This window comes from Olea europaea, unplaced genomic scaffold (genome assembly GCF_002742605.1).
Source record: "Olea europaea var. sylvestris unplaced genomic scaffold, O_europaea_v1 scaffold3171, whole genome shotgun sequence".
In the NCBI taxonomy this organism is placed as follows: Eukaryota; Viridiplantae; Streptophyta; class Magnoliopsida; order Lamiales; family Oleaceae; genus Olea; species Olea europaea.
In genome coordinates this window covers 26700-43030 of record NW_019250520.1, presented here as the reverse complement: position 1 = coordinate 43030, position 16331 = coordinate 26700, and the positions used below count along the sequence as shown (strand labels likewise).

At 34.4% G+C, this 16331-nt stretch overlaps 1 protein-coding gene across 3 annotated transcripts; it reads right to left on the bottom strand.

The window, feature by feature from the left end:
• Positions 1-1868: 1868 nt before the first annotated feature.
• Positions 1869-11393, bottom strand: LOC111385469. 3 transcript variants are annotated; one of them, XM_023009860.1, is made up of 17 exons: positions 11257-11393; positions 10000-10516; positions 9419-9659; positions 8656-8936; positions 7688-7858; positions 6822-7556; positions 6638-6729; positions 6129-6191; positions 5952-6040; positions 5785-5847; positions 5167-5530; positions 4883-5082; positions 4542-4616; positions 4325-4395; positions 4151-4208; positions 3089-3308; positions 1869-2728 (listed from the first exon to the last, which is right to left on the bottom strand). In XM_023009860.1, the coding sequence occupies exons 2-17, from the start codon at positions 10416-10418 to the stop codon at positions 2079-2081; spliced, it is 3792 nt and encodes a 1263-aa protein (XP_022865628.1). In that variant the 5' UTR covers positions 10419-10516; positions 11257-11393; the 3' UTR covers positions 1869-2078. The 3 variants fall into 3 exon arrangements, with proteins under 3 accessions (XP_022865628.1, XP_022865626.1, XP_022865627.1); XM_023009858.1 differs by having other exon boundaries at positions 4883-5530; XM_023009859.1 differs by having other exon boundaries at positions 4883-5530; positions 9419-9653.
• Positions 11394-16331: the final 4938 nt, after the last annotated feature.

Below are 16331 nucleotides of genomic sequence, written 5' to 3'. Positions count from 1 at the left end.
TATTAAACTATTTTTTTGAACTTTTCCATATAAAGTTTTTTTTTTTTTTTTTTTTTTTTTTGGTGTGTTTCAAGTCCATATTTGACTATATATGATTCAAAATTTGTGAACTTGGGATACAAATTGATATTTAGTTAACAAAATAAGATGAGGTTAATTTAGTTATTCGTGGAAAATGGAAAAAAAAAATTTATTCAATGAAAATAGATAATAATATTTTTTATAGGAATTGACCCGCTGGTTGAACCACCGAGTCATCGGTTGGACCACTGACCCGTTGACCCATTGCATTGTTCGGGTCGACGTCCGAGTCGAGTCTGACAATTATGTTAATAAGTGTGGTTTTCCATGTTTTCATATATGATGGGAATTGGTTTTTCTAGGTACTGTAGCAATTTTTTATTTTTTTTATTTTTTGGTAATGAAAACAAATTCTAAGAATTATTGTAAAAAAATATTTCTCTTTAATTAACAATTTTCATGTAAAATAAGGCCAAACGAACATTCAAAGATAGTTGAATTTCTTGATTTATTTTTATTTATTTCTTGGTTTTGGCAATGGAAACAAATTTCATTTCTAATACCAGTAAATTCCATCCATTTCATTGACAATTTTCATGTAAAACAAAATTAAACGAATATCAAAAAATACTTTTATTTCAACATTTTTCATGTGAAAAATTATACCAATAAAACACAATAATTTACAATTCTCATGAAAATAATTCTAGACAATTCAATTTATTGAAATTCGTTTTCTAGACAATTCAATTCCATCTTTACAATCAAATGAACCCTTAGTTCATTCTCAATAGTGATGAAATGATCATGTTCGAATAAACACGTGCATGGCCTGTATGGAAGAAGAAATCGAGAAGAAGGTATCAACAACTAGTTTTATTATGGGACATCTGGATATACTTATAACCATACATTGAGACTTGACCGTAAAGAATGACGAGTAAAATTCTTTAAATGCTACATACTGAGTATAAAGGATGACAAAGCACCTGTTTGGCCTCATTACATTTCATTTTTCTCTCTCCTATTTTCAATCACACAATCTTGTATAAAATAATATTACACGTAAACAAAAAACTTAACATTCTTTTTCAACCACTTCTTTGAAAAAAAAAAAGCATTATTCCGTCCATTTTTATTACTTCTTTGTGAATTTATCGAAATGTGTGTCATTATATATAGTTCATAAACATGAACCAAACATAAGTTATCAGCGATGTCTTTGATTGAAATTTTAATAGATTTTAAAAGTTTTTCTAAATTTATATGTCCCAAATTGAAATTTTTAATGGATTGTATTAAAATTCATTAAAAAATATTTGTCTCGAGTTGAGATTTTAATGAATTTCAATAAAATTCTTTAAAATCTAAGTATCCTCGATAATTTATAGATTTATAAAGATTGAATTAATAAAGGAATTTACAGAGATACACTATCTGTTTGGGAGGGATTTTTTATTTCAAAAAATTAATTTTTTGACCGTTATTTCATTATTCCAATCGTAATTTTTGACTTCTTCTTCCACAGGTAAACCCCACTTTTTTTCTAACGGTCAAAAAATCAATTCTCAAAATTCATCCCAAACGGGCCATAGATACATTTCAAGTTGAAAAACACATATGACAAACTCTCTTGAAATTTCATAATCTTTAAAGAAATTCTTGTGAAATCTAAAAAATCCTATTCAAATTCACAAAATTTTTTATAATTTATAGTCTTTTAAAATCCATTAAAATTTCACTTGAAGTCATCCTTGTAAATATAGAATTTTTAAAAGAAATTGTCCAATTCACATCATGTTAGGTATGAAGTAATCACCATACAAATAAAGCCATGTTAACGATTATGCTACGAACAACTAATTAGATTATTTAAACAAAATGTTCTTATTACAAGGAAAATAATGTTCAGATTACACAATGAGGATTTCCTAAACAATTTCCCCGATATAAGTACACATAAAGAATCGGATAATTACAACGAAAAAAGAAAAAGAAATTCATTCTTCTGTAGCTAGCCATATATTCTACACGCTGTACAAAAAGAACTACCGAGATCAAAACATATTTAATTCAGAAAGGTCATCCATGGGTATCTCAAGGCCAACAGAATCATGGTCTTGTAATCCATCCACGTCAAAATTGAACCACGTATTGAAATCCTGAGGAGCACCAATGTCAGTATCTACCCCTAGTTCCTCCATCGAGTCTAAATCATTCAGTGGCAAATTTTCTAATTCCAAGGAGTCCTTGATGTCCTTCGATGAATCCTGAGGGACATTACCAGAAGACATAAATCTAACATCCCTTTTCTTGTTGCAAATAATATTGGCCAATTCACCAGAACCACTAGCTGAAACGTATACGGGACGTGTTGTAACCCCATTTCCTGATGTAGAAAGCTGAGCGATCTTTTGCTTTGGCTTCACTTTTGTTTTGCGCTCTCCCTTCAAGCCACCCGTTGATACCCTGGAAACAGCGTTTCTGGTTGAAGGGTCTCTTTCACTTCTCTTTCCCTTAGCATTGCCCAAAATGCCAAGAGTGGATGTGGCTCTAAAGACAGCATCACCAACATGATCGAGCAATACTTCCTTCTTCTTTCCTCTATTCAATACCGGCCCAATTTTAGCGCAAGTCTGATCAGATAGATGACTTGAAGTCTCAAGTGCATCAGATAAACAACCATCAGCAAAACGGGACAAGCAGCCTGTTAAGAAAAAGCATATTAGATACAGCCTGTCAGGAAATGAACTGATGTATTTATAAAATGCGAAAGGTTTTAAAAGAATGTCAATAAAATCACAATAATACGGCATTGACTTTGAGGCCGTACTCGACCCTTATGACCCCTTAAACTCGTGATTTAGCAAATAAAATAGACCATTCCGGCTAGTTTTACCCATTATACCAAACCAACTCATGGGGGTCTTTTCTGCCAAACAACAGGCTAACAACATATTTCAAGCAAAACCAAAGCACAGAGAGATAAGAGACTCGGAAGCAAGCAGTTACCAAAATGTAACTGCTTAAGCATTGTTGAAAACAAGACTAAGTGGCATATGCTCACCATTAGCAACTACAAGGTCTCTACTGGTCAGCAGCTCTCCTTCAGCAATCTGAGTCGGTGCAGCATAAATGGCATCACGAAGTGTGGGCTCAGCAAAGCAACTTACTCCTGAATCTTCAAATTTCCGACACTTATCAAGTGTTCTCTTGGCAAAAGCCAACGCACCTTGTTTTGACACCTTAGCAATCCGATGTTTAGTAGCGAAACTTCCTCTAGTTGCCTGTCAAATAATTCAAGAGATACTCTACTATTGAACCTTAACGACAGATTTAAAATATGACATTAAAGGAAAGAATTTTACAGAAAGTCTAATTATCGTAGTTAAAATTTATAGTGCACAATGTTCAACTTCTAAAATTTAATTTGTTCTTAAATTTATCCTAGCAGTTCCAACCTGACGTTGGGCTGGACCGATGGATAGGTGGGCCCTTCCAATCTAGCCCGCCCAGGTTGACATGTCTTATACTATCTTTTGTAACCTACCTATGAAGCATATTAGCCTCCGTTTGACTCTCATTTTTTGGAAATGAAAATGGGTGGAATAGTATTTTTTTTTGAAAAATGAGTTATTAAAAAAGAAGGAAAAGTTTTCGATGTACGTGTAATATTATTTTATGGAAGATTGTGTGACTGAAAAATAGGAAAGAGAAAAATGGAATGTAATTTAATGGGGGCCAACACATGAGCTTAATCTTCAAGTTTTCACCCAAGAACAAACATTTTTTGCCCAAAAGGCTATTGTACAAGACAATCAAGTATTACAATGCCTGACATTCAAGTATTTCAATCAAGAAACATCATAGAGGTGAGACATTCAAATTTCAACTAACAAGAAATTTTTCTTTTTCCTGCATAAATTTTAAAACAATAATTCCTTGTAATTATAAAAGATTAGGAGTAACTGTGCTTCAAGGGCCATTTCTCAAATGATCCAACACTAGATGATCCATGAACTCCACACAACCAATAAACGTAGACAAAAGTGAACCATGCACATATCTGTACAGCTAAACAGCACATTAATGCTCTGTAGATGATCAACAAAAAGCAATAAATACTTGCCAAAAGTTTCTTGTATGCCAACTCTACAAGTTTATCCATAGCAAGCTGCTCAGGATCCCTGCATATTAAGCATAATGTGTTTGTTATAATAAGATTTGAGCAAAAATTTGCAATTATTGGCAATAATAGGAAGATCAAATGCTCGCGAACAAAATCCAAGTTTAAAGTATTTACCGTAGGTCTACATCCTTGCCTTCTTCAATAGCCTTGCATATTTTATCCAGGAACATCTTTTTCTTTCCAATCTACAGTTTCAAGCGTAAGTAAGAGGAATACTCAGTATAATTTAAAGGACAAATCTTAGGGAAGAATAACGATCGGCAAAGGCTTTAGATGGGTACTGGTAGGGAAATAAAGGTACTCCTAAATGGAAATGGTGGTGTAAGATAACCTGCTGATGGAGTCCCCTCTCCAGCTGATCAATATCCTGATTGATTACCTTGTCCTCTCTGTCATCCAAGGCAGGCTACAGTAGGCATCCCAGTGAGAAAATAAAAAACAAATACTTAAATGAATAAGAAACATAACCCAAGTAGCAAAGAGAAAAACCATGACACATGTAAAGGTTGCATTTGTCGCTTAAACAAGCAAATTATTGATAAAATTATTACATTAAATTCCAGAGAAAAATGAGGAAAACGGGGAATGGGAACTTATGATGAAAACCTTTTCAACTTAAAGACGAGAAACGTCACTTCAATCTCCATTATCTCCCCTAAAACAATAGCTTACCACAGTTTCTAAAAACAGGCCAACACTTTGCAGTTCCAGTACGAGTTTGTCTTCAAGACACATCTGCTCGTATTGGCAATCAATGGAAGAAATGCTATAATTTGTTGACTGTAAACTTTCTGGACCATAATCACACCTTGAAAGTCTAACCAACACTTCCACCTCTGAATGCACATATCCACTATCCCCTTGCAGCAATTCTCCATTACGTGTATGATGTCGAACATTAGGGCTACTGTCATAATCAGCATTTCCATTACAAGAAAAAAATATGTGTGAATTACCATTTTTCGGAGTTTGGACACCAAAAATTGTCTCACAGAAGTCCAGTCTATCTCGATATCTACTTTGAGTATCAATAAGAAGGCAGGAATCAACAGGAATAGTACTTGGTCCTCCAAACCTATTTTCTTCAAATTCTTCAATTTCATCTTCTACAATAAGAGCGGATAGTATTCTTTGGTAAAGTGGCGTAACTGTGTTGTGTCTTCTCTCTGTGTCACGGTACCCAAACAAAGAAGAATCCTGTAATTGCTCAATAAATTCCACCATATCAGAGGAGTCCTTTGTCCCAGTTTGAATTGTCATTTGTTGATTTCTCTTACCAGAAAGAGAATCAAATGCTGACTTTTTTTCATGGACATCAACCTGATAAAACAAGAATTCTTTTGAATTTCAGATGAAGCAGATCCACAAAATAAAAATAGAGGCAGAACCTGTTCCCTCCAGTAATTTCATATTATTGTAATCTAAAGCCAAGAGGCTGAAAGGGCCAAATGATGGCGTTTTATTGTTTTATGTATTCAATTATGCATAGAATATTCATATTGAAACTATATTCAAAACAATCAAAAGAATAGGAGAGAAAAGAAGAGCTATCACAGATCATAAACCAATTTCACCTGAACGTCATTGCCATGGCCAGAGAATTGAGACGGACTTCCACACTCTTCAGCTAATTTCAGCTAGTCAAAAACAACAAAGAAAATTCAAGTCTCAATGACCATTTAAAATTAATCAAATAAGAAGGTGAGCTATATTGTAACACATTAACCGTTAAGGTAGTCACCTCTTGTAATAAGTATGATTTTTTGTCTGTACTAATAGAGGTAAACAATGTCTCAAATTTCTTCCAGAATGGGCTTGAACAGGCAAGAACTACAGCAAGTAAAAAAAATTCCCAAGATCTATTTGAGAAAGAAATATAATCAATACGAAAGAAAAACAACTGAAGCTAAACACATACAGCTAGAATTGCAAGCCATATTCACAGCTGTTAAGAGCTCTTCATGGTCATCCTCTGCTTCCCCTGAAAAATCATAATGCATCAACAAAGTATTTCACAATCTTAAGAATTTCAAGAAACAAAAATCTGTTTATGTGGGCTTCTTCCATTTATCTCTGCTTGCCTTTTGTTTGAGGCAAGCAGAAATGTCAATTAATCCTTCATATGACACATAATTCAAGCTGGTAAAAGTGGTTTTAGTATGACTCTGGAGCCCCATAAGTAATTCAGCTGACTTCAAACCTCCCATATACATTATAGCTTAAAAATTCTCAAGAACTGAGGTATAATAAGTACAAGAAAGCAGTAGCTGATCCCTTTTTAGACCAGCATAGTAGCTAACAACTACGAGAGATAAATGACAGACAAAGAGAGACAGATGAAAACTAATAAATCGAACAAGGATAATGCAAAATCACTTTAAAATGTAGGAGAATAATTCTGATAATAAATTATATTCAAACAAATACCATTAAAATCAGGAGAACCCCCACTTGCCACATGGCCAAGCCGAGAAACGCCTTTGCGATCTGATAGCTTCTTCAAAGTACGACCTGATTTGCTGTCACAGTTTAACAAAAATCCCCATGAGATAGAGGAAACAAGAAAATTTCAATTTAGGCATAATTTCTCCTGTTATGAAAATCTCAGTACCTTCCACTCTTGTCACAACCAGATCTCGCATTTCGCAGTGGCTTGGCAGGTGTTGGATTGTCCAGCTTCTCTCTCATTGATGAACTACTAGCCCCAGAAAATGGTGATACCCTTCCATTCTGCCCTTGTCTCCACACACCATCACCAATTTCTTCTTTAACCACAATTTTATTTGCACTCGCAGCTTTTTTGTCCACATAGCCACTACCTATAGGTTTCTTCTCCATTCCGTTTTCACCAGAACCAGATTCATCACTTTCAGACAATCTAGCAGGGGATGAAACATTTCCAGATTTTGGATTGAAAATTTGGATTCCATTGGCTGTATTCTCCGAGAGAAGAGGAGGATCATTTCCACTAGAGCTTAATCTGGCACCAAATTCTGTAGGAGAGCATCCTTCAGACTGCAACTGTACTTCATCGTGGTTTGACACCGACAGAGGATTAGTCCTTCTTGTACGAGAAATCTTCTGTGGCCTCTGACCAGCCCATTGAGTCAAGGGTGGAGAAGATGATCCTGCAGGACTAGCCCGCTTGCGACTGCTAGTCCCATTAAATGAAGGGTTTTTGCTTATGCCTGGGGGTTGTTCCCAGCTCTCCATAGTTCCAGACACACGAGGAACGTTAGAAGCTGAATTGTTTGAAGTTGCAGAGCCAGTTCGGGGAGCCCTCGAGGCCTTTCCTTTAGTTATTGGACTAGGGCAAATTGCATGATTGTCCTCAAGGGTATTCAACCTAAAAGAAAAATCCAGTAAAAGTATCATCACCAGAAAATGGAGTGTTTAGGGCAAGTACAAATGATGGTTAGCTAAGGATATAATCTTTTCTGACTCTTAGCATTATAGACAGAAAAAGTTTGAACGCACTTAATATTTCCTTTCCCCGATACTCGCTCCTTAGTTGCTCCAGCAGAAACATCCCTTGAAGGAACAGATTTTTCAGGTTCATTTTTTAGAGTTGCACGAGCACTAGAACTTGCAGGGGACGAAGAAGAATCCAATTTGCTAGTGGAACTGGCACCAGTAGGAGCCCCTGATCTGTGAAAACATGTTTCAAGGATTTAAACAGTGTTTATTGTGTTTCAATGAGTAGCTTAAAAGATTTAACTCTGAAACCTATTCTCATTTGTCAAGAAAATCGCACTTTCTTTTCACCTTTAATAACCAAGTGATCAACCTAACACTCCGTGCAAGGTAAATTCAGTTTGACGAAATCAAACCCAAACAGACTGAATAAACTACTTTTGCTCATCCCAGAAGTTTAGAAATCATAACAATAAGTACACATGTTGCCAGCTCAACTTTTAATTGGACTAAAACATTAAATTTCTTGTGAACATAATACCTTAATAATGTAATACACATAATTGTTTTTTCCATCGAGAAACAGTCAGTGTGCATCAATAACAATGAAAAGATAAAGAAAGGATTCTTTTTCAAAATGTTTAGTAGAAAAATAAAGAAATAACCAAAAATGGATTTGACGATATGGACGCCAATATAAATTCCATGATATACTCATGTTGTCAACTGTTTTTAGCTAAGAAATACTATTCTAAATTTTTTTTGAAGTACGTCAATCCATACTTGTACAAATGAGAGATGCATCTCCAAAGTTTCATAATAGTATTTCTTCTAACGCCATAGAAAATATTCTTATAGAAGCATATGAATTTTCAAGGATAACAGTTCCAGACTTTAAATATGTAGTTGAAAGTTCAACTCAGTAATGGCTCAATACAAGCAGCATCATTCAAACAAAAAGAAAGATACAAAAGAATAAAGGAAATGCTGTGGAACCATGAATCTTTACTACATTATATGAATGCGGGTACCTGAAACCGTGGGAGGAATCGCAGGATAGCAGGCTGTGCTCATTGGCAAGCTTATGGTGTGCATTTTGTTTTGCTTCCCCATCATTGCCAATGGGTTTGGAAAAAGCTGCACCAACAGAGCGCTTCCTTTTCATTCCCTTCTCCCAACCCTCTCCACCAGCAGGCAATTTCCTTATCTTTTCCTCAACCATATCAGAATCTGCATTATTATCTTTAAGCATATCTCGGTCTTTTGACGCCACCAACGGCTGCCGTGGTAATCCATTACCACGGCATTCGGTCTGAGAGAGGGGGAAGACATAATCAATTCTCAAGAACATTAAAAAATATAACAAGGAAAGGTTATTCCGCAAATCAAAAGAAATCTGGAAAATGGATAGGTGAGATTAAACAATGTGAACGCACTAGAATATATCATGAAAAGTAAATGTTTATTGTACCAATTAAATTTTTAATTTTTATGGATTGTCCATCTAGAAATGTCTGTTTAAGTTCTCGTACTTTCTACTTATGAGTGAAAATGTTTGTAAACACACAAAGAGTTGGGTAGATCCTCTCTTGCTTCCATTCAATATCACATTTCTAACCCCCTTTCTCGGTTACAATGACACATATAAAGGCAGCCAAAGGAAGTGAAGCCGAAATAGCCAAAGCAAACAGATTGAAAATGAGTGTGCCTCTCCTATCTTTTTAAATCAGAAACGAGAATTAAGTGTAGGAAACAATAGAAACTCAACAAAAACAAAGTTCAATTATCACAAACCCGAGTTTCTGCCACTGATGTGCGCACACGCTTATTAAGAATAACATTCTTAGGCCGATCCTCGAATTTCTGATTTCCAACTTCCAATGAGCTTCGGTTCACCTGGGTTCCAATCTTCAAGTTTGAACTACCCGATCTTTCATTTGTGGATGGTTCTTTTCGCTGCAGCTTCTTGGAGGTCATACCCTCAAAATATTTGTTCAATTTATTTAAATGCTCATCCAACTTTTTTGCTCTGCCACTAGTCAAAAAGAAGAATGCAACATATTCAGGAACAAAAACAAAAAGAAAGAATTTAAAATGTAAAGATATGCTGAAGGTAGCTACATATATTTCATGTTTACTAATTTATATCAAGAGCCAGTTTGACAATGTTAGCATCAATGCAAACAAAATAGATCTTAAACTAATTCAGGTCGGTGATAGATGAATAAAACATGTTAACAGTCCAATAAAATATTCATCACCGAGACAGGAAATGCAGAGAAAGACATGGGCAGGATCTCTAGGGTGTTGACTAGATAACTTTAATGTCCAGCAGATCTCTGAAAGAACAAGATAAAATGAAGAATAAAACTTACCTGGCTTTGACACGAGTATCTGCAAGACTAGCCTTCAATCTCTTTAATTCGTCCACAGCCACTGGAGATGAATTCTTCAGATGACCAGCACCGAAGGAGTAGTCTTCTGAGCTGCAGCCAACAGAAAAGCCCAGAACCCTCCTTAACTCACTGGACCGTGAACATTTTTGATCAATCATTACGATCGGCTCCAGCAGCAGACATTGAGACAATGCAGGTAAATCCCCCGACAACATAGCACTCCCCCTGGATGTAGCCTTCCCAGAACCAAACATCCTACTCTCTGCACCCTCTCTGAAGCTTCCAGACCTATCCAGTACCAGACTAGGATAACTCCCTCTTTGCCCAATTTGATAATTCCCTGTAAAACTAGATTCAGGGCTAGCCGAAGTCAATTCGAATCTCGAATTTCCAACCATTATCAAAACTCAGTGTCAGATCACATATCTACAGAGCCTTCCCCTCAAAAGTGAGCATTGGAAGTAAATCTACTTCAGCAGATACAACTTTATGGTACCTAACAAGAATAAGCCATTAAGAGCAAGTATGAGCCAGAGTTACAGTACCAACTTTCAGAAATTAATAACAATCTATCAACTCATATTTTTTATTAGTTAAACTCCATACAGGCTATTATGGAAGGTCGCTGGAAACTTGAAAGAAAAAATCAGATAGAAATATACAATTAGTACTCCACTAAAGTGGACAAATTTTCCTACTGAAAAACATCGGATTTAAAATTTTTTGGAGATCACTATGATCAGCAGTAACAATTTTGAACAAAATACAATTTCAAATATGTAAACTGTACTCGATGTCTATAAGAATTATAGACCACTTGAAATCAAAAACGAAAACTGAAAGCCAGAATTCTGCTAGCGATGACCGTCAGTACACATTCAATGTTTGAATCTCTTCTCAATAAATTTGTATTTCTTAAAAAAACTAGAACTGTTTAAATTTAGCGCATACATAAAGAAAAAATTGAAGACAGAATACAAAACACAGAAAAAATCCTAGCTTTTATGCCACTGAACTTAGAATAAAACAGACAAATTCAATTACAAACTAATGCATAATCAACCAACCCAACTATAATACGTCAACAATTAATCCATACGCCTAAAACCCTAATTTAAGCAAAGTAAAAATCAAGGTTTTATCCACGAATCCCCTTCTCTTAAAAAATTCAACACCGAGTGCACCAAATTCAATCCAATTCAATTACGGTAACCGTAAGAGAAACAAGAAATTTACCTGCATTCGTTGATCGAGCTGGATCGAAGAGAGAGAAAAGGACAATGGAAGAAGAGAGAAGGTAAAAGCTCGACGACGGAAGACGCGCGACTGTAATAAAATAGTAGGCTTCGTTATTTATTATTTTCGCCCTTTCTTTGAATTTCTTTTTCTTTTTCTTTTTAGTTAGGACCAAATAATTACATTGAATCAGTTGTTTGAATTTTTTTATTCCTATCGTTCGAATTCAATTACGACAGTTTGGAATAATAAAATGCTAATTTATTTTTTTATATATATTTATATTGCTAATTTAGTCATCATCAAGAAATTTCTTCTTACTTATGGGATAAGTTTGCAATTTGACTAATGACTATGGTTGACTACTGGTGTCTCCAGGGCATGTTGGAGGTGACGTAGCATTTGTTTAGATAAACAAAAGGGAAAAATTTTACTTTAATTTATCCAATAAATCAAATTTTGTTTGTATTTTTTCTTAAATCAAAAGTTTTATGGTAGGAAACAAAATCTTGAAGGGGAATTCCGTAAATTGATAAATAGAAAATAAGAGTTGATGTAACTGTCCGAAAAAATTATTTTTGCCTAAATTTAACAAAAAAAAAAAAAAAATTGTTTTGGGGGGGGGGGGGGGGGGTATTTTTTGTCAATTTCTTGGACGAGAATATTCTTAAATTTCGTAGCCTTATTTAACCTGTGAATTTGGCTTTGAATTTATTCTTATGCTGTTTGACGAAACTTTTGGTAAAATATTTTTGCAGATTATAATACAAATTGATGTAATGTGAGATTGAAAGATGATAAAAGTTGTGGAGTAAAACATTATTTCGATGCAGGCCACGAGAGTGGTATCAAATCGATGTAAACTCTGAATACTAGATATGACTTCAAAACAACAGGTATTAAGGTTGACCGGTGAGGTGATGAAAGATATGCTTCATCGTCGAGAAGAAAATAACCTAGATCGCCAGCTAAGACCCATAAATCATCGCTCACTAATAAAAAAGATAAGGCTGTAGATACAATCAGGAAGGTGGTTTGCATAGAAGTTGTCACCCCTAAAAGAGTGAGAAATGGCTTATTGATTGAGCACTCTTGCGCCGAAGATGGACGGGCTAGGCAGACATGAAAATGTATGGTTAAAAAGTTGATAACATTTTTTCAAAATGTTACTATAATATTTAATAGTACACATGTTTGATTTAAACATCTATTTAAACTCTTCAACCTTTATATTTAGAGCATGTTTGAGCTTCATATTTGCCTCAAAATGTATTTTGAAATAGTATTTTGAAGAATGTGTTGTTAGAAAATAAAGAAACATTTTGAATTTGTGTTTAATATAATTTTATTGAAGAATGTATGGTTGAAAATAAGATAGAGAAAAATGTATTTTGAAAATAATTGTGAGCAAACAAGGGTTTAGTGTCGGTTTCATGCAGATTTTTAGAGAAAAGATTTTATGAAAAATGATTTTTTTTTAGAGAATTTGTTGTTAAAAAATAAAGAAAAATTCTTGATCTATGTACAAAAATATTTATTGAGAGCATATATGATTAAAAATAAGTTGTAAAGAATCTTTATTAAAAAAGGACTAAATTATTGATTTTGTATTTTTTGTATCTCGAATAGGCAAATGACATTATAACAAAGATGTCTAATGAAAACAACAAAGCACAAACCAGGTCATGCGAGGAAAATGCAGGTGATAAAACTAGGCCTATGTTTGGCTTATTTTTAACACTCGAATAACTTTTTATCAACATGTTTTAAGGGACCTACAAGTAGGGTCGGCTCTAAGAAATAAGAGATCCTAGACGACAAATTGTTATGAAACTCTTAAATATTAATAAAATGAACACGTTTAAAATGAATTACTTATTTTTAACTTTCATAAAAATTAATTTATAAATTTTAAAGAAACTTTATAAGTTTAGCAAAAAATTATATGGAAGATTTCCTTAATTTTTTTTTTCGGATTGAATTTTTTTTTCCCTAGATTTTGGTAGGTATGGAGAAAAAAAAAGGAGCAAGAGATAAAACTAGTCAATAGTTTAATCATAAGTCCATTTTATTCACTAAACCAAGAATGTAAGTTAAATAAATGTCCAAGTATTTTGGGTCTCTTATTTAGTCCCATGGGAAATTTTGGTATCTACATGCTCTAAAAATATGTATTCCAAAAATACTGACACAACTTTAAAATCACTCCATTAAATGGTAAATAATTTGGAAAATACTACATACCATACTCAACCTCAATGAACATTTGTAACTGGCGTGATACTGAAATAATTCCTTGTGATACGCTGACATTTAATGACTTGCCAAACATATTGCATAATTTAGAATGCTTGAATTGAGGAGTAACGCATCTCCAAATTTAGTTGCATCATATCATCATCCATTTCGTTCATCTCCTAACCAAGAGATCAAGAAATTGATACGGCCGTAGAGATACTTCATCTGTCATTACTATTTCGGTTTCAAAGGGGTATTTAAGTTGTAATTATATCTGAAATCTTCATGCATGGTGGGGTAATGTGGTGTAAATTAGCGTACAAAAACTAGGAAAAAATAAAACTATGGCCACGATACACATCCTAATCATACTGCAATAATCGTTGTTCACGTTGGCTGTACGTATCATAAGAAATACCATTACCGCAACATCATGTGTTTTGTAATGTAGAAATTCAATCTTTTCGTAACACATCGTTGCATGTTTCAGTTGTATGTATTAACGCTGATGATTGTTGACCATTTTCACTCACATACGTCTGTATATTGCAACACAATTGCTCAACGAAAACACCTTGCGTGAAAACGTACAATAACAGCATCTTCGAAATTTTGATTGGTGGGGTGATCATAATATATAAGATTATAACTTCAATGTTTCATGTAATGTGACCTTAGATGTCCCCCATTGGTTGGAATATACTGGACAACAATACTTGCTGTTAACCTATTAGCAAACTTTTTATAGTCGAAAAATAACCCTTTTGCTGAAATGTGTCGCAGATAATGGATAATGTGCACGTGTTTGTAATTAACAGGGCATATACTTTTGGAATGCTAGTTCCTATTGGATGCAAGTACGTTTACCTTGTGGAGATGATAATGAGTGAGATGAAGCTTGATAAGAGGGTTACAAGACTTAAAATTGAGTACGTTGCTGACCTTGAGATGTCACCAATATGGATTGTTCTAGATGCCTCATTATGGGAATTATGCTAAATTGCTGTGTGAAGCGGCAGGTTTCCGTGGATGTGGAATTTAATTGTTTATTCAAAGAAGAAAAAGGAAGGGTGTGTTTGGGGGCATCCATTCAGGTCATGAATTGGTATGCAAGATGAGTGAAGAGATTGACAACTTTTGCATAATACTACATTTTTTGAAGTAAAAACTGAAAAAAAATAAATTATTATATAGTAATTAGTGAAATTATTTTTAAAACAAGATGATGGGCATAATTTCCTCTAGTCCCATTTTGTTATTTTGTTTTTGCTTTTTAAAAGATAACATGGCCCAATTCAAAAAAAAAAAAAGAAAAAGTAAAGAAAACTTTTGTTAGACTTTTTGGATTTAAATTTTTTTGAGGCCCAAGGCAATGACCTAGTTTGCCTTGGGCCTGGACCAAGCCTATCTACAAGTAGGGAAAAATTCACAATTAAAGTATTAAGTATTGACAATTCAATTCTCATGTCTAAAGTTTTGAAAATGCAAAAATCAAGTTTTCATTTTTTAATTAAATATATTTTATTAATTGAAAATCATAAGGTCACATTTATATCATTAATGGTCACAGGTTCATAATTATAAGTCACAAACTTTTTTATTGGTTATGTATTATCAAATTAATTGATCACAGATTATTTCGAAGTCACAAATAAAATTTTTTATATGTCACAGTTTATCTATCTATCACATATTTTTGGATTTGTTGGTCACAATTATCAAATTTTAAGATCACAGATAATTAAATAGTCAGTGACAGGACAAATAGTTGGTCACATTACATACCACCATCACCTCCACAGCCATCACCGCCACTTTCCACCATCCTCACCCCTGTCACCGTCGCCGATCACCATCTTGCCACCAACACTACCACCACTACTAGTTCCACTACCAACAATAACCATCCAATTCCCCCGACACAACTGAAACACGACGACCACCACCGCTCCAACAACAACAAAACCCCACAACCAGAAGGTCCACACTCCAAAAAAAACGGCAGCGGAGTTTATAGCGCCACCATCTCCGGCGGCAATGGACAAGGCTGCCGCTGTTGAAAATCAAACCGGTGCTCACATTCGCGAGTCCAAGAAAAGGAGGCATCGTGCTCCTTGCAATAGTGTCGATCTCACATCGGAATAGGCGCCAGTCTTCAAAGCGTCGTCGCCGCAGTGACGATATTATGAACATTGTCGGTGATGAATCTCCTATGGCGATTTCAGAATTGTTATAGAGAGAAGGGATAGTCTGTAGAGTGAGAATGAAGAGACGGAATTGAATTGGGAAAATGATTAGGGTTTTCAACTGGGTGGATTAACTATATATAATACCTGATTTTTGCATAATAAATTTTACCCCTGAATTTTGAATTTGAAAGTTTAAGTACCTGGGTTTATGTAATTTTCACCTATAAGTGCTATAACTTATTTATCATTTATTTATGGCTATTTATAATTTAAATTGTTTAAAAATAGCTATTTATAAAGTTTTAAAGATGTTTAAAAGTCCGGACATGATAAATCAAGTGATTTTGGTTATTATGAGTTAAAAAAAAGGTTTAATTGGAGGAAAAATACTACTATTTGCCTTTGGGGTGTGATGCAGCATCAACAGAAATAATAAATGGAGAATGAGAAAATCAATCAACAGGAAGAATCAGAAGAAGGGATGGTAGAAGAAGTATCCATAGCAGAACTACTAGAAGAAAGATAGGGAGAAGAGAGAAAATTGCCACCAGCCACCACATTAATTTTATTCAATCATCAACTACTGAAATTACATAGCAAATTAGGTTTAAATAGTAAAAAACAAAATCCTAACTAGAATGGGTTTGG

Coding starts and splice junctions, on each gene's coding strand:
- LOC111385469 (XM_023009858.1), bottom strand. CDS start 10,418: ATGGTTGGAAATTCGAGATTCGAATTGACTTCGGCTAGCCCTGAATCT. Junction 5,531..5,784: donor GCCATGGCAATGACGTTCAG/GTGAAATTGGTT, acceptor TTGTTTTATCAG/GTTGATGTCCATGAAAAAAA. Junction 4,209..4,324: donor GGCAAGGATGTAGACCTACG/GTAAATACTTTA, acceptor CTTAATATGCAG/GGATCCTGAGCAGCTTGCTA.